The 26869-nt window shown below is 36.5% G+C and overlaps 1 protein-coding gene across 2 annotated transcripts in view; it reads right to left on the reverse strand.

Moving 5' to 3' along the window:
* The window catches only part of LOC137297669 (obg-like ATPase 1), a 310380-nt gene that overhangs the window by 193567 nt on the left and 89944 nt on the right, over positions 1-26869 (reverse strand). For both annotated transcript variants that reach the window (XM_067829580.1, XM_067829582.1), the window contains exon 5: positions 12737-12864. In XM_067829580.1, the coding sequence (XP_067685681.1) occupies positions 12737-12864 (128 nt within the window). The remainder of the gene's footprint in view (positions 1-12736; positions 12865-26869) is intronic.

Here is a 26869-nt window from a genome sequence, read left to right on the forward strand (position 1 = left end):
AACTTTTATCTGGGTTGACAATACACTGGGAATACAGGTGTATCATCACACAACTGGGACTGGCACCCTTAGTAAACTTCAACGGGGTCCATGTAGACGATCTTTACACAACTGGATCCAAACGTATTTAGAAGCCTTAGAAGCTTCACATACATTGATCGAAAATTATCGAAAACCCATTTCAATTTTATCTCATAATATATACTATAGATACAGGATGGGGCTGTACCCTGCCGTAGATGAAGTGGCGAAGACACTGGAAACATGGTAATGTTCCCCGCCGCTTAAGAATAATGAAATATTTATAACATATTCATTAGAGGGTAAGATTCTTTATGGATAACAACTTCTTTATTACTAATAATGCCAATCAAACAAATCAACATATTCATTACTCTTTACTTTCTGCTAACAAACACGATGTGTGAAATGACTGGTGTCAGGATAATGATCTTAAGTAAGTAGTCAACAAAACTGAGGACATTGGTGAAAATGTTGCATGGAATATTGCATCAACAGTGTTCCCGTTCTCTGATAATTACCGTTTTTTTACCGATAAAAATTGGGATGATCCGGTATTTTCAACTGCCATCGGTAGCTGCTGTCAGTAAATTTTTCATTGCATTGAGTTGCCTTTAATCGGTAAATATAATGTTATTGCAGTTAAAAACAACATCTTGGCACATCTAGATATAGACTTGAGCACACTGTGCATATGCAGATCAAGCCATGCCATGTGATGGGCTGATACAGACAGTCACACACTGCCATGGCCCGTTATCTATTTATAGCCATACCATTGTGCGCATAGTGAAAAATAAGGCTTCCAGTAGTAAAAAGGAACAGCGTACACTGACAGGGTTCCTTTCCGGAACAAATAAGATGCAAAATAAAAGTCAAACATCTAATCCGGTGGTTAAGGGTATGGAAAAATATGGGGATGCTTTTTCCAATTGTGGCATGTCATAACAGCCCTGTGCCTTTTCTTCTATTTTGTCATATTTACGTAATCAGAAAATTATCATAAAAAGATATCTTAAATAGTATATATAGTCGCCCACTTTCCGTTATCAGAAGCTTTTAACTCGCTAACATGACGCAATAGCAGAAATACCTCTGTTTCATAAGCTTCATATGAATACATGCAGGGTGATTCGCTTGATGGCAGGTATTTTTCGAAAGCTGTGATTATTAACTATATGACTGTACCCTTGCAGAGAGTATTTTCACAGTTGTAAGAAGCGATTTTATTGGATAAAAATTGCTTTCTCATGACACATTTTCGACACAGGCTGCTTTAGGGATTGTGATTGGCCAAAATCGGCCACGAGGCCCAAGGCAGCCAAGATGAACATTTTGGGTAAAATAATGGTATTTTGAACGCATTAAGCAAGAAATCCCTATCAATATGTAAATTATGAAACCTACTGGACGTATCGTGCTGCCTTATGACCTGAGACAAATATACTTCATGCGCATTTTCTTCATTAAACATTGTGACTGAGCGTAAAGACTGAGGTGGTGAAACCCGAGATGTCACTTCTCAGTGACTAGACTTACATTACACAATCGCACAAAAGGATGGACAGAGTAATTTATATGTATGTTTGACAACTTTTATGAATGCTGTTGTTGATTTTATTCATCAGTTTATTCAATTTATTTAAAGACATTCTGAACACATCTATTGAATGTAGTTGGACTGCTTAAAATCATTTTCTGACTGCCTCAGCATGGCACTGAATCGGTAGTTGTATTTAAAGTAGGTCTAGTTGTATTTAAAGTAGGTCTAATGAACATATTCTCAAACAACAAGCAACACACAGCACACCCTGCAACACATTTATTGACGGTATTTCGTGTTAAGTACTGATTACTTTCTCTGCGGATAAAAACTGGTTTAGTCGGAATTTTCAGACCCTGCCGGCATAAGCCATCGGCAATTTTCAAAACCCTCAGGAACACTGATTAACATAACTTTGAAAAGTGGATGAAGTGTTGTGGTCATATTTTATTTGTACAATCCCCTAATGTGGATTGTCACCAAATTTGAAGACATCAAACAAAAGAGTTCATGAGATATGTTAGAGAGTGTGAAAAGTGTTCAAAGTATCATAGTGACCTTGAAAATAAGCTCAAGGTCACCAAGACTAACTTGTGTCTGTATAAGCCCCCAACGTAGGCTGTCACAAATTTTGAAGATGTTGGGTACAATAGTACATGAGATATAGTGCTAACAAGAATCTGAAGAGTGGACAAAGTGTCGTGGTGACCTTGAAAATAAGCTCAAGCTCACCAACACTGACTTGTGTCTGCGTAATGCCCCAATGTAGGCTGTGACCAAATTTGAAGGTATTGGGTACAATAGTTCATAAGATATCACTTTAACAAGAATCAGGGAAGTGAAAATGGAGTATGTTGTTTTTTTATCCTCTAAATTCCCATCGTAATTTGATAAAAGCTGAACACGACCAGATGTTCCAGTTGCAGATCGTTTCAGTATCAATAAATAGATTGTCAACAGTTTGTCTTCAGTTTGATCCTTTTTCCGATCATTTAAGTGAAATCATGGGTTTCAATCTTTGATAAACAAAGCAGAAAAATATTTTCCATCTACTACTACTAAGTTAGGTATAATTATTTATGACTGATTATATTATCATTATTTATTTTAATACCTTTCTACATTTACTAAAGGATGCAAGATTCTTAAAATATATCTTGTCATCATTTCCAGTGAAGTAATTAAAATGACAGTTGTAATGACTGCATCATTCCTAAAGTTTACCTCTCCTGCATGTAAACATTTATGCTGTAACAAAAGTTAACTAAGAAGATATTACTTGTGTTTTAAGATATACAATTCCCTCCAATATCCCTGAAAGTTATCATTCTTCTCGCATAGTTTTCGTCTCAAACCACATCTCTTTATAGAAATTCCAAAATATTTAAGACATGGTTTTATAGATACTCATTTGAAATGCTTTTCATATTTTGGATATTGTGTGATAGGCATCTGCTGACACTGTCCTTTGAATAAAAAAAAAATTCCTCAAATATTTTGCACTATTAAATGATACTATGCTGCACAGTAACCCTTCAGTTTGTGCTTTTGAAACTTGACAACACCATAAAATGTGCGACAAACTTTAGAATATGTAATCATAATCAAAATTATAATCAAAACATCATACCATCTCTGTAAGGTTTTTGCAGAATTTTTGTCCTACTAATAAAAAAGTTGTTTAACAAACTATCATTAAAATATTGACACAGTTCAGTGTTTATTATGAAGGAGGAATGCAGAGAAAGGCACAGCCAGGTGTTCGAGAAGCACGTGTACAAGTGCCGAGAAAGTTATTTATTCTTTAACCTGTGCGGTGCTGTCTGCATGCTTTCTCACACACCTGACTGTTCCTTTCGCGAACTATGAACCTGTGCCACTGCTGCATGCGATCGATAATGTGTCAGGTCAGCTCGAAGTTGCGCTCTGGGACATCATCTACTACCCACAATGGTTGAACATCAGAGAGAAACAACAAGCTGTTCATCAATAATTTCTGCCACGTGTTGATCCGCAGTTATTACTATGTGTGCATGCTGAACGAAGAAATCTTCAAACCCTTCGGAGCCAGTCTCAAACTCAGTGAGTCAGATGGCACGTTCAAACTAGGCAGACCCTTGGCGAAAATGCTCGGGTTTTTTAAGTACAACGTCACACCTCAACAAACCATCTCAAGATCTTTACTGAGCCTCGTCCCTTACTGCAACCTGTGCATTCATCTCAATCAGCTGAACACAATTGACAACATGCAAAGCGAATGACCTTAAACCCTGTTGACAGCCATGACAGTGAAAACGGTAAAATTCAATGATGGTCACACAAAATGGTTTTCCTTGTTACAGTACAAGAAATTAATCCGAGGAACCATCACGAAATTGTACAATCTTGTCCGTAATGACAACAAGAAGGTGACTGTCCCGTCATTTGACCATAATCTAGGCAATTTAGACAGCAATTAGACTCCAGGTCTCTCTAGAAACACGTTGGAACCAATTCGCCCCAACCGATGACAACAAATGGACGTTGATCTCACTCCAAATCGACTGGCTACTTGGTATCACCCTTGCTTGTGATACCTACTAAAATCCCTCTCTAAGCATAAAGTTTACGCACTGGAGATTGTCGGAAAACCAGTTGAAGATTCTTCCTGTAATATGAGCATAATAATCAGGGGCAACGTGTCAACCCCAAGTCAAAGTGCCACGATCTCAGGGAAATACGAGGATACGAGCCATCCGGTAAGAAAATGCCTTGTAAGTAGTAAACAAGCAAAACAACTTGTATGTGCGATGCGAAGTCATCATTGAATCTCCAGATCATTAATGTGGTCCTGGCCTACCCCTATCTTGTCATGGATGAGGATCACAATCTCATAGATAAGGTTCTACCCTTATCATTTTTCTTGGAGATGCCCACGGGTTGCTAAGCCAAGCAATATGACAGTCACGCTTTGCTACTCTGATTACATCAGCAGTGCTGCAGCCAGGATTCCCTTGGAAGGGGTCAACTGGCCCTTAACTTTTGAAAATGTGGGCCAAGAAGAGAAATTCAGTAAAACCATATATCTTCATGGTTACTCTCACACACTTACAGCTAAAAATACCAGAAGTAAAGCTTTCCAATCACATTGTTTATTAATTGAGTTTTGTAACAAAGGGATCAAAGTCTCTACTTCTGTTTGATAAGCAAGAAAGCCTAGAATATGTAGATAACCACTATGACTGAAACTTGTGTGCCCACTGACTAGGCCTTGTAGCCACTGTTTCCGTTTCATCTGCTTGATTTTCAGCAACATCAATTGTATCATCAAGATCTTCGGTATTTCAGTTGCTTTGCATCAACGCAAACCTCGTTTTATAGTGGCTTATTTCTGGTTACGGAAAGGGACAAGTAGTTATGATGGTCTTGTGTATATTATGGATATTTTGGTAAGCTGATATTGTTTTCATGAATACTGACACCATCATGACTCATGCCATGAAGCAAAGCTAATTCCACGCTGATATGCGAAAACGCATATTAGATGATAAATTTGTGCCAATTTTGGCACATACATTTATGAATAAAGGGCCAAGGAATGTACAATTTGTGGGAATTCTGCAATTACGCAGTCTAGCTGCAGGACTGCATCATACAAACAACGCCTGTGGATAAATGAGATGAACAAGTTAACTATATTAGTCAGCTTGCTGTCAGATTCATTTGTAGAAAAACTGGGTTAAATTCTATCCTAAGTACATGGCATGGGGGTGCATAAATGTATATTTCATCAATACATACCACGTATAGAATAGCTGTGTATTGGTTAGTCTTGTAGCACATTGTTTCACTTGCCTCTGTTATGGGATAACTTTCCGACTGGGGTGACTGTCCATCATAGCGCTAGATACATTGGGTAGGCCACATGGTTGGTGCTAAATATGTTAGGTAGGCTCTGATTGGTGGAGACATCCGTGATCAGTAGGTGAACTTTGACCCATGTCGGAGGTCGTTCTAGAGTGCTATATAAGTGACCTGGCTTTCTGTGTTCAGTTGTCTAGCTTCTGTCAACCAAGTATCATCAGGTAAAAATCGCCCTTCAGATCCTGTTTCAGGGTCATTCCCTCCCCGTTTAAAGAGTGGAAGACTAAACGAACATTAAACTAGGTCATGTATTATTATGTTTTTTTCATTAGTGTTAGGTTGGGTTGGGGGAAAATTAGGAGTAGGAAACGAACTAGGATTTATAGCTTTTGGGTACCGTTTGTATAAAAACAGGGTTGGTTTAGGGGTGGTTTAAAAGTAGAAGTTTAACTGATCTGTGTCATTTATCAGTTTTTGTTTGTATTTTTCTACGTATTCTGTTTTGTAATAAATTATTGTCAGTTGTTTGCTTGTTTCTGTTAATTTCCCTCCTTGCTCGATTAACAAACTGGTTACTGAGTTTGAAAGTAGAGAAAACATCAGCCTGAAATATTACATTCTTTTAAGCAAATACACAACGCAAAATCCAATGAAGGTTGATTAACATCTTGTTCCTACTTAATTATTTCCCAAACTCATCTGTCACTGGGCGAAGGTAACGAACATCAAAACCACGCCTATTACACATCAATACATTTATGATAAAGTTTGGTTTAGTGGTATTTATAAATCTCTGGAGGACGTATAATTCCTTATTTTGACTCCTGTGAGACATGTTTTCTGAAATATTTATTCCACAACACTTGATTTCCGCACGCTTTCACAATAACAGCTTACTACTAGCATTTTTAAAATACGTATGTGAACATTAACGGCGATTTCCTCTTTTGCTTGGTACTAAATTTATATGGCTATGATCGGTATTTTATTTTTTATGATTTTTTACGTAAACCCGCATTTGCATCATGTACTCCACATTTCAGATACCATGTAGCAGAGGACACAACATTAATTTTGTTTGTTAATATGACCCGAATATATGTTTAATCCACTCTTCAAAAGTCTCATGCACTTATGGGTTGCAAATAATTGTACATATTTCCATTTTTCTTCATTGTGATGATTATGCTTGTAGCAAATATCCTTATTTTTCATGAAATAATATATTTTTCTGTTTTTATCATTTTTCTTCTTAATGAAGTTTAATTATGATTTAAAGTACCTTATTCAACTTTATACTTATATCATTACACCAATCATAGCATAAACTTATTATTTTGTCTTGTAGATGCCCAGGAAAAAGAAAGTTCAATGAACAGTTCTTGATGATTGCAGGTAAGTAATAATGGAAGTAATATATTCAAAATGGTGTCTCTGTTAACTAAGGGTGCACACCAAAGAAATCATTTTATTGGATGAAAAATTGTTGATAAAAAGTTGATGATTTGTACTTATTGGTATTTATTCTATAGGTATTTGTATTATCCATTATCTGCAGAAAAAAAGTTTGAAATATCAAAACGTTTGTATAGTCAAGAATTAATATTGCTTCTTTTCTTATGTAAGGAAAGATACAGTGTTAATTAAGTGCAATATTCCAAATCTTGAGAGTAAGTAAACAGAAAATTGTTTGAAAGAGTACTGACAACCAGCTATCATATAATTTCAACAAGTATTTAGAGCACTGAATTCATGTTATTTTTTTCTTTAATATCAAAATTGTTCATCTCCTTTTTTCAGTTCAATAGATGCTCTGTATGACAAACAGTGGAAGTCACTCTTCATTGACCTCACTGATGAACGCACAGACACCCCATGCCAGCAGGAACAGACAGATTATGATGGCTGTTCTGCTTTAATTCTGCAGTTTAGCAAAAACTGGGCGAAGATGTGAATAAGTCTGTGATGGCTGCTGACTTTTTCTATACAGGTGTGCATACTCTAAATAAAATCTTCCTGTATGCACATCTGATCATATATGATCCAAAGTACCTCTCGAGAGCTTGATAATGAGCTTCAATGGCAAAACCCATTGAACACATAGTGTAACTTTATTGTCACAATAACTATGAAATAATTAAAGAAATTGACTGTCCAGATAAACTTGGTTTTGTCTTCAACTATAAAATCGTTTGTGACATGGGAATCTCTACTAAGGGCTTTTACAATTTGAATCAGATCATGACCAAGTATTGAACCTGATTGTGATGCATCCATCATAGGGTTGCAAATACACTATATTTCAGGCATCCATCATTTGAACCTCACTTGCAAGAGGCAAGACCTTTGAACTGTGTTTTTCATCAGGTTTGAAACTGTGTGGTTTGATGGTTATTCTCTTAAAGATATCCGTGGACTATGATGTGTACAGATTTGATATTTTTCATTTACAATAATCATGTTTTAATATTTAAAAAATAAGTATATTCTTTAGTGTTAGTCTCAATTTCAAACAACTGACATTCACATTTGTTTTTAATGAAAGCTTGAAAGAATATTATCTAAATAGTTGTATTTAGCAAAACATATACATACATATACATTTATTGTTCTTTTATAAAACATAACATAACATCACAATCACACCTGCACAGTCCCTGTCAGTTCCAGCAAATTCAGTATTTTCGGAAAGGTATGTGACATGTTTCATGGTAAGTGTCATGATAAAATTAAAGTTATGAACCCTATGAAAATAATTAATTTCACCGGGTGGTGTGTTTTGGGGGATGCCTCACGACCTTTATATCATGACAAGTTCAAGTTCTCAAGTCATTGTTTCATTCCCTCTCAATCTACTGTGAAAGAAACGGTCAAATGGTCACAAAATCAGCTATATGCGGTTACTGTATGCAATGTTGTACATTGACGTTTGTGAAAATGGTCCTCGTGGCTTTAGTAGTTCTGAGTAGCTTTCCTTTGCAAAAGAAATACATATTGTAATGTGCGTCCGTTATATTGTCTCCGTACGGCTACGAAAGCATTATCACTGCCAGCCCCAAACTGACATTCAAACAAACATTACTGTAAAGTTCGTGGATAACGTGAAATCGTGTTTCATTGGGATTCTCAGCTTCATAAAGGTACGCAAATTAATATGAAATCAAAATCAGAGACTAATAGCGTCATTTAGTGAACCACCAACCAGTGGCAACGGATACTTAAGAAATATCTAGAGGTTATGTGATGAAGTTCAGCGAACATCGAGGATATTGACAACAGTACTGTTACATGACTGGCCTAAAACGGCACGGATTTCAAGAACGATACACATTTTCAGCGATTTTGTCAGTTGACATGTGGGAGAGTTGAAAGTTTGACATCTTGTGAGAGATAAGATAGAGATTACGATTATTGTAATCAGTTTATTGGAGCTGTTCATGTAATCTTTGACTGTCAATCGCAGCCAGTGAAATCCAGCTACGGAATTAACTCTAGGTCAGGATATTACGCAATATTGTTTACGTGGTTACCAGAGTGCTCATTTGCGAATGTCTGCGCATCTGCTGCGCATGTGTTCCGGTAACCGGAAGTAAGCAGCAGGGTGTCGATGTGTATCAGTTACATGCCAGACCGTAGCGCTGATGTTTAATGATAAACTGTTGGAGAGGGCCGTCCCTCTATTATATGGTCTCTGATTACAGGAAACTGTCTAGTCATACGAGCAAGTACTGATTGTTTAACTGCGTTGTAAAGATATATGTTGAAAGGAAGCAGGTGTGAATACATGTCATATATATAACATTTTACGTAATTTTATTGTACTTTCTCTTGTAGACATTTGGTGGCATGTACAAATGTATTTTCTTAACACATGTTTGTATTCTTTGTATTTAAGACATACTTAAACAAACTGTCCCTCTCATATCATTGAGTGAAGTTAAATTGTTCAAAACATCTATGTCAATGGCAGTAAAGAAGAATTTATGCTTCTTCTATGAGAAGATACATTGCTGATACATTGCAAGTGTATACTGAATATTGTAAGGAAAGTGCTACTATGCTAGTCTGTGACTTACATGGAGCAGATTCATAGTTTGTCACTAGATTTAACGCAGAAAATACATGTTATCATACGAACATACACATATACATATTGTATGATACTATTCCTTGCACATACATAAGACAAAGGGTCATGGGATGGGGTGTCATCTAAGTTCCAGAATAGGACGTTTTGTATCTCCACTGTTCCATATGGTAGCTGATTTGTTATCTATGACCAATCGTATCATGAGATACCTGTCACATTGGAAATGACAGGTGATGGGGTATGGGCTAAATTTCTGAAGAGCACATTTGGTCACTAGACAGCTTGGATACAGATTGATTATTGGTTACATTGCCGACCAATTGATATGCTAGATTTTGGCTTTATCAACTATCATTTGGCTATCATGAAAAGGTTTGTGCATCATGAAGCTACATAATCGTAAGGATGCATGAAATGTACACACAGGACTAACAAGCACTTTGGCGAGTTTATTTTTCCTTAAAGCGCTCAAAGCGCTACAATCCGATTATTATTACCCCGGATAACCCAATCCAACCATTGAGTAGAGAGATAGCATTCATTTGCATATACATTTTGCACACACTACTTGTACCTCAAACATAATAGTTTGCTGATCATTTCAATATGATCTGTTACAAATTGTTACGAATGAATATCATAGTTCAAGTACAGGTTTTATAGAATTCAACAAGAGTCATCAAAAGATGACATATCCTTCTGGCCCACACATGTTTGAAAGGACAAATAATCTGACAGTTACTCATTGTTTTTTTTTGACTAAGTTTGAATTGTTTCCATGGAATTCATGAAAATTATAAATGCAATATATCTGTAATCAGCAAAGTCACCATTTCAAGATCTGTCTCATATATCTGCCAAGATCTTTTGAAAGATATGAAATGGTTTTCGAGTTGAGCTCTGGGAACGAAGCCCATACCTCCATTTTGAGTCCCAAATGTTTCCATGGAAACCAAGACAAAAATAAATCACAAAAACCTTTAAAAACCAAAAGGCACCACTCTGGGGTCTGCCACACATATCTGACAAGTTTTACTGACAGATATTAAGAAGTTTTAGAGTTCTGCTCTGGAAACGAAACACACCTCTCACTTTTGAGAGTAAGTCAAAAACGTTTCCATGGAAACTGAGAAAATGATAAATCATCAAAACCTGACAATAGCAAAAGGCACCACCACAGATATTTAGAAGTTTTAGAGTTCTGCTCCGGAAACGAAACACACCTCTCACTTTTGAGACTAAGTCAAAAACGTTTCAAGGAAACCAAGAAAATTTGAAATTGAAAATTTACAAAAACCTGTAAATACCAAAATGCACCACTTCCGCTTCTGACTGATATATCTACCAATTTTTGCAGAAAAAATATTGAACGGTTTTAGAGTTCTGCTCTGGAAAGGAAACACACCTCTCACTTTTGAGACTAAGTCAAAACGTTTCCATGGAAACTGAGAAAATAATACATCACAAGATCCTGTAAATACCAAAAGGCACCAACTATAGCTTCAGACTGATATATCTACCAAGTTTTGCAGAAAAATATTGAACGGCTTTTGAGTTCTGCTCCGGAAACAAAACAAACCTCTCAATTTTGAGACTATGTCCGAAACGTTTCCATGGAAACCGAGAAAACAAGAAATCACAAAAACCTGTACATAGCAAAAGGCACCACTTCAGCTTCTGACAGATATATCTACCAAGTTTTGCAGAAAAATACTAAACGGTTTTTGAGTTCTGCTCCGGAAATGAAACACACCTCTCACTTTTGAGACTGTGTCTGAAACGTTTCTATGGAAACCGAGAAAACAAGAAATCACAAAAACATGTAAATACCAAAAGGCACCAACTATAGCTTCAGACTGATATATCTACCAAGTTTTGCAGAAAAATATTGAACGGTTTTTAAGTTCTGCTCCGGAAACGAAGCACATCCCTCCATTTTGATACTATGTCCGATATGTTTCCATGGAAACCAAGAAAATAATAAATCACAAAAAACTGTACATAACAAATGGCACCACTTTAGGTTCTGACTGATATATCTACCAAGTTTTGAAGAAAAATATTGAACGGTTTTTGAGTTCTGCTCCGGAAACGAAACCCACCCCACCATAAGACTAACACCAAAATGTTCCATGGAAAAACAAAAAATTTATAAATGTCAAAAATCTGTAAACAGCAAAAGGCACAACCATAGACTGAGATTACTACATCTATCACGTTTGGTCTAAAAATATTGAACGGTTTCTGAGTTATGCTCCGGAAACAAAATGATTATGGACGGATGGACGGATGGACGGACAGACGAGGCGTCGACTATATCCCGGGGGGATAAGAAGTGACACAACAATGATTAATCATAATGTATACACTTGCAGTTAAATCCCCCCAAATATTCATGAAGATGGGCATGCCTGTATTTGTTTTGAATGCAAACGAGGTTCAGAAGATTGATAATGAGCGTGATTCCATAAAACAGGTTGTCCAATGATATAACAGCGCATTAGTTTGTTTTACACTTGTCACGGGACAAAACTTTACCTGGACATGCATTTTGCCTGAGGCTGTTATTTCACGGTTGAAAGAGGTGTTCAAATATCTCATTAATGTTGTCTGATTGAATGATTATACACATGTGTATCAATTCCGTAACTGATATATTGTCCTCCTATTATTGACAATGGATCTGATACACGTGATAATTACACTGGATAAGATAACTACATAGATCAAATACAAACATTTCTTACACAATGCTTATGTAAACTGCACTGAAAAATTTCCAATCAACATGAAACTTTCAACAGCTGGAACACAATGCTTCAGTTACCTTTGTATGGTTTATGTGCAATTTATATTCGATTATCTATTATTATCAACTTTAGAATTATGAAAAATCAATAGTCACAACTGAGTTAGGTCTAAATTAGTAACCTGGTTTATTTCAAATCTATACGAACATGAATGTAATAATATTATAGAATTGCTACTTATGTCTATGATTCATTATATAAACTATTACAATGAATGAATGAATGATTTAATTTAAAAGAAGGTTTTGTAACCTTGTCACCATTAATTCAATCAATGTGCAAAAATAGTAATAAGGTAATGAGTTAATTGGTATTTTTAGAAATCAGTGAGGGCCACTACTTTAACTCAAGCTCTACCATTTGAGTTAAAGATATAGTTACATGAATTTGAGGAATGTCAAATATGTTTCTGCATTCATGTTCACTTACTAACAACATGGAAGATTGCATCACAGGCCTTGATGTTTGACAAGAAAGCATTCCCCAGGCCCTTGCCTTCATGAGCACCTTTCACTAGACCAGCAATGTCCACCACATTCAGGAAAGCAGGAACTTTGCTGTCAATTAAAAAAACAAGTGTCATATTAGTTTGTGAATGTCCTTCAACTTTTAATACAAGATTATGGACCAAATGAGCCTGTTCGACAAAATGATCAATCTTGTACTCTACATGTTATGACTGCATAGTTCTCGCTTCTGAAGTCAAATTCTAACCTGAAAATCAATAATGTGGGAGCAAACAAGGAGAGTTCTTCACAAAGCATGACACAAGGTTCCAGGCATTCTACTTCACACACCAGCATCTACAGTTTTCCTAGAAATTGAGAAAATCTTTCTTTCCTTATATTGATAATAGAAGATGTAAATAGGTGTTACATGGCGCAATAAAGTACTCAGTATGGGAGGCAACTCTTGTAGACTTCAGAATAAACCTTACTACATCAAGAATTATCTTCTCTTCTGTCACAGACAGCTTCCTTTGTTCAGATGAACAAGAATCGTCAGAAGATGACATATCTCCCCTGACCCCCACGTAATTGAAAGAATATATCATCTGACAGTTATTGATGTATTTTTAGACTAAGTTCGTAGTGTCTTCATGGAAAAATATAGATGCCAAATATCTGTAAACAGCAAATGCCACCACTTCAAGATCTGCCTGTTATATATGCCAAGTTCTGTTGAATGATACCAAATAGTTTTTGAGTTGTGCTCAGGGAGCAGAGCACATCCATCCCTTTGGAGACCAAGTTCGAATTGTACCCAACGAAATCCAGAAAAAAATGAAAAGCTAAACATTTGCAAATAGCAAAAGGCACCACTTTATGGATTGCCTCACATATCTACCAACTTCTGTTGAAACATATTAAATGGTTTTCCAGTTTTGCCTTGGAAATGGAGTCAATTCCTTCCTTTTGAGACTAAGTCTGAATCATTTCAATGGATACCCAGGAAAGGATAAGTCTCAAAAAACAAGAGTCATCAAAAGATGACATATCCCCCCAGCCCCCACATATTTGAAAGGACAAATCATCCGACAATTACTTATTGTGTTTTTAGACTAAGTCTGAATTGTTTCGATGGAATTCATGAAAAATATAAATGCCATATATCTGTAATCAGAAAAAATCACCATTTCAAGATCTGTCTTGTATATCTGCCAAGGTCTTTTGAAAGATATGAAATGGTTTTCAAGTAGTGCTCCAGAAACGAGGTCAGCAACATGTTCATGGAATAATGATAATACATTATAAAAACCTGTAAATAGCAAAAGGCACCACTCTGGGGTCTGCCACACATATCTACCAAGTAACACTGACAGATATTAACAAGTTTTTGAGTTCTGCTCCGGAAACGAAACACACCTCTCACTTTTGAGACTAAGTCAAAAATGTTTCCATGGAAACTGAGAAAACAGTAAATCTCAAAAACCTGTAAGTAGCAAAAGGCACCACTTTAGGTTCTGATTGATATATCTACCAAGTTTTGCAGAAAAATATTGAACGGTTTTTGAGTTCTGCTCCGGAAACCAGGCACATCCCTCCATTTTGAGACTAAGTCCGAAACGTTTCCATAGAAACAGAGAAAACAATAAATCAGAAAAACATGTAAATAGCACAAGGCACCACACTGGGGTCTGCCACACATATCTACCAAGTTTTGCAGAAAAATATTGAATGGTTTTTGAGTTCTGCTCCGGAAACCAAGCCTGCCCCACCATTCAACTAACACCAAAATGTTCCATGGAAAAACAAAAAAAAATAAAAATGCAAAAACTCTGTAAACAGCAAAAGGCACAACTATAGGTAGATCATTACATCTATCAAGTTTGGTCTAAATATATTGAATGGTTTCTGAGTTATGCTCCGGAAACAAAATGATTACAGACGTACGGATGGACGGACAGACGAGGCATTGACTATATCCCCCTGCATTACATGCCGGGGGGATAAAAATCTATAAATCGCAAAAGGCACAAAAGCGGGGGAAGAGTTAAAATTCAAGTTGATGTGTCACCCTTACTTGTTTAGTATTAAATTGTGTAATAGGCTTTTCTGACAGCTGAAGTTGGCTATTCTCTGGTTTTGGACCTTGCGTTGTGTATTTTTTTTATGCGGTGATGATAACAGCCAACTTCAAGTAAGCTCTATGAATCAGGCCTCATTGATGGTAAAACAGAACAAACAGACAAAGGAAACTCAATAATTTATTTATAACAAAATCCCTGAACCTATCCTTACCCACCCACCAACCTAATCTAATTAATCTATACCTAACCACCTAACCTAACCTATACCTAACCACCTAACCTATACCTAACAACCTAAACTGACCCCAAATCCTACCAAGACATGGCTCGGATTTCAAAGCCTATGCCCAAAACAAATAAATATATTAATATCCTGTGGTAAACTAAGAAAAACTTATCTACTTGGTTTGGATCGCCAGGACTCAAACAACTAAAATAAATGTCCTCACCTCTGGCGGACCAGTGGACTAAAGACAAGGAGTGCTATGTAGCTACTCCTTTTATAGGGCTAGAGACAGGCAGTGCATGGGCTGCACATGCAAAGCAGACCACACTAACCTGCCGGGTGTGTTGTGGCTATGCATAATAGCATAGCCAGGAACACAGTAATAGCCCATATTGAACTATATCCAACCCTAAACTACCACAACTGAAAGAAATCATCCATTTTTCCAGTCTAAGTAAACTTAGTCTCAGTATTATTTGTCACACTCCTCAACTGAGTCTAAGACATCCTCATAGGAGAACCTCATAGAAAACCCTTGAGCGACCTATCACTGTCCAGTCAAACGCAAGACAGACAAACAGGAACAAGAACCTTGTGTATTCCTTGAAGGCGCTAAATTTGAATTCAGTACTGAGACAAATTCTGCACCTCATCAAGCCTCCCTTTCCAGTATGCAAGATGAGAGAAATAATATCCAGAGACATCCTATGTCTGCTTCTGTGTCTCAATGGGAGCACCCAACAGTATCTATCCCATCAGACTCTCTGCCTCTGCAAAGCGGGACCTAACGGTACTTGGTTTATAACTGTTGGTAAAACAATGTTTAATCCTAGAGCTGCATGACGATGTCAGTTACAGCATCAATGAGTTGATTGACAAAGACTCTTGTTCGTTGTCATACGTCACAATTGATAAGGCTATTCGCATTATTATCCAACTGGGGAAAAACATGTCCTCACGTGTAAGGCTGACATTAGTGACGTTTTTTAACAAATCCCAATTCATAAAGAATATTGGCCTTTCTTTGGCCTAGGATGGCGAAATTCCTATTACGACTGGCCTTTGAATGTCCAAAAACGTTAGATCATCTATCCCAAGCTATATGTTGGATTCTGTGAAACAACTATGCTGTCCATCACACCTTGCACATAGTAGTTGATTTCCTGACAGCTGACAGCGCGAACTATCCTTCACAGTGTACCATGGACTCCCTGCACCTCTTGTTCCAGCAGTTTAATATGCCACTCTCTGCAAAGAAAACTACTGAACCCATCACACACCTAGAGTATCTCGGAATTATCCTAGATTCTTCAAATATGTCAGCCCACTTACCCCAAAATATGCTAATTGGCATTGCTACAGTGATAGATTACAAATGCTGGATGATTCCCCCTGAAAGAGTCTTTGTGTTGTACCTGATCTGCTTGTCGTCTTCAGTTCAGAACTGCACCATCATGTGTCACTGTCTTAAGTGTGTCGCCTGGACTTATGTATGTGGAAGCAATTCTTGCTTCAGTGGAACAGTGTCTCGTTTTTTCACAATGCTAAGATCACAGATAACCATGACCAGCAGCATCTGTTAGATTTAGAGGATTCTATTAAGGACAGTGAATTGCTGAGCAATGGCAAAGTGATATCAGAACCAACTCTAGTCTAATGAAATGTAGTGCTTTCTTAAAGCTAGCTGCAATCGTATTGGTGGATTTCGTATGGGGATAGAACTGGTGTAAAAAGCATGTCTTATTTCGTTGTGACAATTGTGCCTCCATCCAAATAATCAATAAAGGCAGAGCTAAAGATAAACATATCACAGCACTTGTGCATAAGCAGTGGCAGGTGGCAGGTAACTACGTCATCTCAGCTAAACATGTTCCCAGAACAGACAATGAGGTGGCTGATTGTCTGTCTTGATTTCAGTTTCACATCTTCCAGCAGCTAGCCCGTCAGGCAGTACACAGTGCCACTTGGTGGCCAGGCAGCTCAGCACTGATGTAGTTCTGAACCAACACCATGACAGATCTATCTCATACATCTGCCAAGATCTGTTGAATGATATGAAATGGTTTTTGAGTTCTGCTCCGGAAATGAAGCCCATCCCTCTATTTTGAGACTAAGACCAAAACGTTTCCATGGAAACCAAGCAAATGATAAATCACAAAAACCTGTAAATGGCAAAAGGCACTACTCTGGGTTCTGCCACACATATCTACCAAGTTTAATTGACAGATATTTAGAAGTTTTAGAGTTCTGCTCCAGAAATGATATACACCTTTCACCTTTGAGACTAAGTCCAAAACATTTCCATGAATACCAAGAAAATGATAAATCACAAAAACCTGTAAATACCAAAAGGCACCATTATAGGTTCAAATTGATATATCTACCAAGTATTGCAGAAACGGAGAGTATTGCGGAGACGATAATAAAAGCAGCGAGCCATGTCACCATGTCTTTTAAGATATGCTGTTTGTGCCAAGGAAGGGCATCCAACAAGGCTTGTAAATTTTTGTAAGTTTAGGAAGGATTTTACCACTACTTCTTTCAAATTTGCCATTTCTCAAGAATCCCCATGACTCTGTAAACTTACTATTTTATTATTTCTTTTGTTCTGTTAGAGTTCTTACAGTTGATATGCATAATGGATCTTGCATGTGACATATTTATTCATGAAAACTGAAGGAATAAGCCATATTTTGTATAGTCCATTTGTGCTTTATATCAATGCAACTGCGTCTGGTGCGTGAAAATATGAAAGTTGATGTGTACGACCAGCATTGATCTATATACCAAATACTTGTGCCTGTTAAAACAGATGTCTTGCCTTTGTTTGAGATCATCATCCCAAGCTAATTCCAGTGATTTTACCACTCTACTCTGTGGGAACTATATGCATTCTCTAAATAACACCTGTCACTAGACCTTTTATGTTGGTGCTCATTAACGGTGTTATGCAATTGGCGTATGCACAAAATCTCATAAACATGTCAATAGATAATTGGTTGTGTTGTCAATACGTGTGGATTGAAGCAAATACTCAAATGAATTAATAAATCATTGTGTAAGAAGATTTATAAAATCATTTATAAGAAGTATGTTTACAGAATATTTAAATGGTGCATGCCGGTCTATCATTTGTATGTTTATGTTCGGCGTACATAAATTTTTAATTTATCATTCATACATAAAACATAACTTACATAGCTGTACACTCTGTTTTGCATTTGGTAACTGTGTAAATATAAGAAATTCTTAAAGTGCTAAACAATCATACATCATCAGTGTCAACAGTGATAGTTCACTTCATGCACAACTGTCTCCACAAGATGGGAAAAAACTTTCCCATACTCTGTCATGGTCTTCCTTTCTGCTTGAAGATGTTTTTAGTCTTAAAGGGGCACTGATGCGGAGCGAATAATGCTTCTCGCCAACGGTCTAATTATGAAAGCAGACCGCAAATTGGCCAGCGCCCACTCCTTCGACCGTGATGGACAAAGGAACTGGGCTCCTGTCCATATTAGCAAAATTTCGTCACTTAAACAGTCAGGAGGCCGGATGCCCATCACATGCCATTTGTTTAAAAATATCCATGGTATTCCTTGTCTGATCGTAAACATATATCCCAGCAGTGTAGTTCTTTTTGGATGCTTGGATGGTATACTTACTGATCCAATTTGATCCTATTTCCGTGTTTTTAACCTCGATATTTAATCATGTTACATGAAAATATGATGTCTACAGGCACGTAGCAAGCCATTTGTTTCAGTACGGAAGATTGCAAAGCTTTATATTTAGGTAGTTTTGAGTGTTGGTTGAGCTGTGATAGCAAATAGCATACGTAAATTTTGGTAGCTATGGTAGCTACAATGGTTTATTATTTATGATAATAAAACACACAGTTGATTTATTTGAATTTGTAAACAAAAAAATGATGACCTTGGCTTTGGTAGAGAAATCTGAAAATTGTCTTACGTTAAAAAAAACTTATTTCACTTATTTACCAAAGTACACAGCAAATGCCTGTGTGTATTCCTTATGTAACGAAATTCCGTTGGTTTTGGCCCATAAGTGTTCTCAGGCTGCATGCGACACAGAGATTATATCTTCCTTGCTGTAACTCGCGTTTGATGGTGTAAACCTACACGTGTTATTTGTCATCATTCTCTTGATGGTCAATTCATGAATTTATAACAGGTATAATTAGTAGCAACACCACTTCGGTTACTCAACAAAGGTTCCCATTTGGCATTTCTCCTGTCTGGAGTAAATACTCAACATTATAAATTAAGGTCTGTAATGGCAAATGTATTGTATGTTATGTAATATGTGCATGTAAGTGATGCAAGAGGGTTTATCAGCTGAATTACAAAAACAAACATCGATCAAAGGATTAACCGATAACACACTGATTGATTAATTACTTTTATCTTCTAGCAGATTTGTCAAAAGGCAGTGTGTGTAGATGACTACACCCTGTCGTAAAGTGTGAGTGCAAAAACAACATCCTCCCTTCAAAGAATTAACCACGCTTGCGTTGATTGATTGATTGCTCAATATTGGTGAACTAAATTACTTCAAATAGTTGACATCATACAATTAGTTGCCAGGTGTGCTATCTTGGGAGACCAATGAGAGGTTTATCTAGTTTTCACCAACGAAAGACGTGAAACGATGTGTTACTTTTTCGCAAAGGAGACAGTTGTAAGACACGCGACACAGAGAAGGATTATTTACCAGCTGCAGATGAATGGAATACGATTTCTTTTACGTGGATATTGATGGATACATTCCTGAACAAGGTAGTAGCCTGACATTGTTGCTATACAATTATTCTGTTTTACATTCATTATTTGCATTTTGTTTTAATTTATTTGTTGTAGCATTCAGCAGAATCTGTATGACAGAAAACACACACTAGATCGCGTATGTGTGTGAAATAGGATCCACATTGGCAATCTATACAATGTATAAATGTTGCTGTTATGTTAGAAATTTACGATGAGTATAAGCAAATCGTGTGTTCTTTTATTAATTTTCAGAATCATACAAATATGACAATAAACTAATTAGGGTTATGAGACAAAATATAGAGACGTACATTGGCTTCGTTATTTTTCCGTCCTAATAGTTTTTTACCATTTCTACCACTGGCAGATGATTAACCTTCAAAGTGTTTCGCTTGTTTTCATAATACATTTGTAATGAAGTACAAATGACTTCACCCCAGTTGATCTGTCTATAATCAAACTATCAATTGCGCTTACGGACTGCGCAGCAGAGGTCACGAACCAGTCACGAATTCTGGGATATCATCCGGGTACTCACGGGAGAAAAACAATAACAAATGTTTACACCAGTCCACGGAAATTGCTCCGCATCAGTGCCCCTTTAAGTCTATGGTTGCTTCGGTGAGCATCCACAATTTTACCATCAAGACACCAAAAATAATTATCTTACCAATAACATTCACATAAATGCTCTATATTGATACAATTAGTTTGTGTGTGTGGAATCTTTAGAAAGGGAAAGTCAGATGTAATACATACATATATATACTTATATATATGTATATATATGGTTAGAACATATTTAAACGTTGAATGGATTGGCAAACAAGCTAGAAGCTTATGTTAATACCTCTCTAATGCACTTTACAAAGGTAAATAAACCAAAGTTCTAATACAAGATTATCATATGACAAACCACGAGGTTAATTCTTCAAACATATTTAGTATCAAATCTAAAAGGGGCAGTGAAGAAGAGGTAGGCAGATCTTAAGATGGACAGATTATTAAGATCAGATAATTCACTATTTCCGTATAAGATTGTCTTCAAGCTTTACCCATGTTTGTAATTCAAATTTACATACATATGTGACAACACATACTGCAATTACATTTTGTATTGTATGTTCTATGGTACCGTTGTCGATAGAAACTGTAAAGCTGTTCACAATCCCATTTCATTTTTTGATCAATAAAAAACAAACACAATAAATAAGCACAAAAAATGAGATGTGTAAATCATTCCCTCTGCTGGTGATGGCTGTGTGGGATTAGTTAAACGACCAATAAACCTAGTTGAGCTTTCCTTATAATCCTCTTCTCTTAAAATAAACAAGTTCAGCCCAAAGAGGATACCACTAGTGGGATTATTTGACTGATTTGGGTTAGTGTTTTGATAACGCTTAGTCTTGATGAACAACAGTCTATTTCAACAACATGGTCAATTGGTAAAATTCATATTAAAGTGACATACCTTTATTTAAATGTTTCACAAAGCGTTGTGTACACCTGCACTGTCCATTAGATTTCTTGGTTGGAGAAGTTACAGAGACCAAGAGTAAATCAAAGTAATTTGATGACCTTTTGAGATCTAAATAAATATATGAACACCCGATGGGAAAATGCAGTTGATCATTGCACACCAACATACCAACATTTTTGCTATCGTGAATTTGAGACTTTACATCTACAAAGCCGTTCAGAATGTCTGTCAGCGATATTTCTTCAGAGGGCACATTTAGCTCAGGTGAGTATATTGCAGATGATGCAAGTATATTATTTGTAAAATCAGTAAGGCAATCCTGATGACGCCATGTGTTCCTTCAGCAGCATGGTTGTTGAGAAATCTTACACTCAAGACTACCATACCATTTAGCAGGGAGCTCAATACACAGAGTCGTAGAGTATCCCTGCATTCAGTAAGTGTTTAGTATATTGAATCACGATATGAGAACAACAGCCCGACTAATTGGCTGATCAAAGGTTTATTACATGTCATAAATATCCTTCCTGGGACTTAATCAGGCTATGGGGGTGGAATATATTCCCCAGGTAACACCAGCTGTTTTTTGTGGTTGAGCTGAAGGATTACCTGTTGCATGTAATTTCAATTATAATGTATAATCAGTATAAGACTGATTTTGGACGTATTCTTACAGACGTAAAACGTTCTGTTTTATGATTTAAGAGATAGGTTTCATCAAAAACAACAATGACGGAGCAATACAGACTAATCCCAGTATTCATGCACTAACATATTTTGGGTTTCAATATCACACGTCATTATATGGATGGAATAGTGGCTTTAATAGATATAAACCCATTTACTCACAAAACACATCCTTTTCAAAATCGCTAAGGCATGTCAAAATCAAATTTAACACAAAAATATTTTAAAAGCTAAAACAATTGTTTATTTCTTTGTAAATGTTTGTAAAGTTTTCAGACAAGGTATTCTTATATGATGTTGTATTAGCAGTAATTCGACTTTATTTAAGACTTTAGTTGTAATACCTGCTAGTCATTTTGTTATGTTTTTCAAAATGCTAATAGTATTTTTCCCATAAATCTACTTTCACAGACAACTGTGAGGCAGGCTCTACGGAATGCTGAGTCTGTAAGAGGAATGACCCTAAATCCACAACAGACGTAAGAATATACTTTCATATGATTTAAATACAGTAACTGCAAGAGTTTCAATGCATTAAACCATTCAACAAGTAAAACTTCAGGTGTTTCTACAATAACCTCCACATGAATTTATCTTCATTGTGCTGACAATAAATTTAGAATTGCATTTTTTCAGGTTGGAAACAGGACAGAATAAGGATGCTAAGGCATCTCTCCCTGTTATTCCGCACGCTGAGTTTCAAGGTATTGCAGTTTTGCTTAATGCTCTGTCCTATATGCATCAGTGCACAACAGAAAATGAGCAAAACCCACTGTCATATAAATAAGAATGCTCATTTCTTGAGCACCAAACATGACTTTTGTTGCACAGAAAAATTATGCAACAAAATGTGATGTTCATTGGCGATTTTGTTCAACCGTTTGAATCAGGTGCATGTGTTTGGTGACGGCTTCTTGTTATAATTCTGTAATCACTGTATAATATATGTCAGTTTTATTGAAACATAAAGTTTCTGTCATGGTATTGTATTTTGTTTGTTGCAGTGGCTATGACAAGATGTTTGCAGACACAAAAGGAAACCGTCTCAAGAAAGAATAACAACCAAAACAAACACAATGATGTCATGAGAAAATATTCTAGAAAAACTACCAAGTAAACATGAAAACCAATTTAACTAGCTTTCGGGAATCAAGAATTAGATGAAACTGTTTTAAGAGGATGCACTACGTAATTTGGCTTACCATCAATTAACAGGGAAGAAGGCATGTTAATTGATGAATCTTAACTGAGATGATATCAATTAACAAGGCAATCGGCCTTGTTAATTAATGAGCCTTTACTGACATGACTTGCTCATCAGTGAACAAGGGATTAGGCCTTGTTATGTGTTGAGGCTTTGATCAAGGCTGGGAGATACAGTAACAATCACCCCACAGTATTAACTCATTAAGCCCTGGAGCCGCTCCACTGCCCAACACCTGGGACCCCTGGCTGACTGCCTGATTGCTGCGACGAGGCTAATTAGTGCTAATCATGCCTGATTTCCCTGGCAGGTCTCGGATATGACAGGAAACTGTCTAGTCTCACAAACAAGTACTGATTATTTAACTGTGTCGTAAAGATGTAAATGGAAAAGAGGCCGATGTGAATATATATATATTACAGCATTTCATTGGGGGGGGAAACTTGCATTATAATCGTTTACATTTTTTGCCAATACATTGCTTGTGCTTACTGACTATTTCAAGGAAAGTATCAATAGGTGTGTAAGTAACATGGAGCATATAGAGATTTATAGTTTGTCACTGTTCATCTTAACTTAATGCTGCAAACATACATCACCATTCATACACATACATACTGCATGATACATTTATCATTACTCAATGCTAAACAAAGCTTCCCGTCATGTGATGGGATAAAATATCCCGAATGTAACGAATTATATCTCAGTTACTCATTATATTGGCTGATACTTTGACCAATCGTATCATGAGAACCTGTCAAAAAAGGAAGGGCGTGGCCTAAATTTCTGAAGGGCACGTTTGGTCACCCCGATTGGATACATTGATTTTTTTATTGTATTGTTGACCAGTGGATATGTTGTGTTTTGGTTGTATATTCTAACTATCATGTAACAATTTGTGTATTGTCTGATAACGTATCGCTATCAAGGTTCACCAGATTGCACCCATTTGTGCATATACAGTACAGAGAATGAAGCATACGTAGCACCATCAAATGGGTTGTCCGACAAAATAACAACACATGCTTATTTTACGCTTGTCCCGGGACAGTCCATTCAATAAGGGAGTAGGGGTGTGGCTACGTATAAATTCTACCGGAGACTGTTGTTTCAAGACCAAAAGTAGAACTAAATAACCTTATTACTCTAGTCTGAATGATGATACGCAAGGGTATCAATACCATGACTAATATGCTATCCTGCTTTTACTGATGATGGATCAACGGAATTAGTTGCTACACGTGATAATTACAGAGAGGTGTCAAGAAACATTCAATAGCACATAAAGTAAGGGATTATGTAAGTGTGTCTTTCTTCACACGTTTGGATTCTTTGTATGTAAGACATACTTAAACCAAATGATGTCCCTCTCATATCATTGTGTGAGATTAAATTGTTCAAAACATCCATGTCAATGGCAGTAAAGACGAATTTACGCACATGCCTAATAATCTATGGAAGAAGCGTTTTCGCTGATACATTGCTAGTGTATACTGAATATTTTAAGGAAAGTACTAATAAGCTAGTCTTACATATAAGAGATTCACAGTTTGTCGCTTTGGTTAATCTAGATTTAACGCAGAAAATATACGTTATCACACGAACATACATGCATACATATTGTATACTGCTATTCCTTGCACATATATAAGACAAAGGGTCATGGGATGGGCGTCATCAAAGTTCCCGAATAGGTCGTTTTGTATCTTAACTGTTCAATATACTCCCTGATTTGTTATCTATGACCAATCGTATCATGAGATACCTGTCACATTGGAAATGACAGGTGATTGGGCGTGGGCTAAATTTCTGAAGAGTACGTTCGGTCACTAGACAGCTTGGATACAGATTGACTGTTGGTTAGATCGTTGACCAATTGATATGCTAGATTTTGGCTTTATCAACGCTAGCTATCATGAAAAGTTTGTGTATTGTGAACATACATAATCGTAAGGATGCCTGAAATGTACATGTAGAACTAACAAGCAATTTGACGAGTTTCTTTTTCTTTGAAGCGCTCAAAGCGCTACAATCTGATTATTTCTACCCCAGATAACCCAATCCAACCATTGAGTAGAGATAGTATTTATTTGCATATAGTTTTTGCGCACACTACTTGTACATCAAACATAATGGCTTGCTGAACATTTCAATATAATCGGCACATTGTTACGAATAAATATCATAATTCAAGTACATGTATTACAGAATTTAAAAAAGTAACACAATACTGATTTATTGTGATGTATACACTTGGAAGTTGAATCTCCCCAAATATTTATGAAGATGGGCATATTTATATTTGTTTTGAAATCAAATGAGGTTCAGAAGATTGACAATGGGCGTGACTCCACAAAACAGGTTGTCCAATGATGTAACAGCGCATTAGTTTGTTTTACACTTGTCACGCGACAAAAGTTTACCTGGACATGCATTCGGCCAGAAGCTGTTATTTTGAGGCTGAAAGAGGTGTTAATATATCTCATTTAGTGTTGTCTGATTGAATGATTATACGCATCAATTCCGTAACTGATATATTATCCTCCTTTTATTGACGATGGATCTGATACACGTGATCATTAGACTGGATAAGATAATTACAGAGATCAAATACAAACGTTTCTTACACAATGTTTATGTAAATTGCATTGAAAAATCATGCTTCAAATAAGCATGAAACATCTTGAACAAAATACCCTGGTTACCTTTGTATGGTTTATGTGTACTATATATGTATACTATGAGTAGATGAGTAGATTGCTATTTATGTCTACGATTCATTATATGAACTATTACAACGAATGAATGAATGATTTAATTTAGAAGAAGGTTATGTAACCTTGTCACCGTTAATTCAATCAATGTGCAAACATAGTATCTTAGTATTCACTCCCAGTGACGAGAAACAAACACGTACCTCCTGTAACAACATCTCATAATCCCTTTTCTCGCAGACATGTGTTCATTTGCCTGTATAAGCCCCTGACATTGCAACCAATTGTTATCAAAACACATTAATAGTTCTTCTGATTAACACAGAAAGTAACCTCTCTCGTAAGAAAGGCTAATCTTTGATCATTACAGCTAAATTGATTGAAATTATAGGTACAGTATGAATTTAAAATGTAAAACCCCCAATACGCGGCTCTTGCTGAATGTGAGGTGCTTTTCATAACCCCCAATATGCGGCTCTCGCTGAATAAGAGGTGCTTTTTATTACTCCCAATACGCGGCTCTCGCTGTGAGAAGCTAATTAATTTGCCGCATATATGCAGCTCTCGGCCTTAATGCGTTAATCTGTGTGATCTTTCAAAGGAGAAAAAGGGTTGTACCATACAACACCTGTGTTCTAATGCACTAAATACACAAGTATCAATAATACTTGCTATGAGATTACTAGAATAACCATTGATTCTATTTTCGCATTGGTTTACCATTCACTTACTGCAAGTATAATCATATTGACTATATTCTTCAGAAATCGAGTCAAAGGGATGCGACAGGCAGACCTCCCCAGCCATAAGAAAGCAAAATATGAACAAGTATTAAAGAATGCACAACTACAATGCTACTCCATTGTTTTTTATTGTATATTTGATAATAATGTGGAACATATTTTCCGTAAATTTGTAAATGGAATGTTTTCGT

This window comes from Haliotis asinina, chromosome 10, assembly GCF_037392515.1.
Source record: "Haliotis asinina isolate JCU_RB_2024 chromosome 10, JCU_Hal_asi_v2, whole genome shotgun sequence".
NCBI classification, from domain to species: Eukaryota; Metazoa; Mollusca; class Gastropoda; order Lepetellida; family Haliotidae; genus Haliotis; species Haliotis asinina.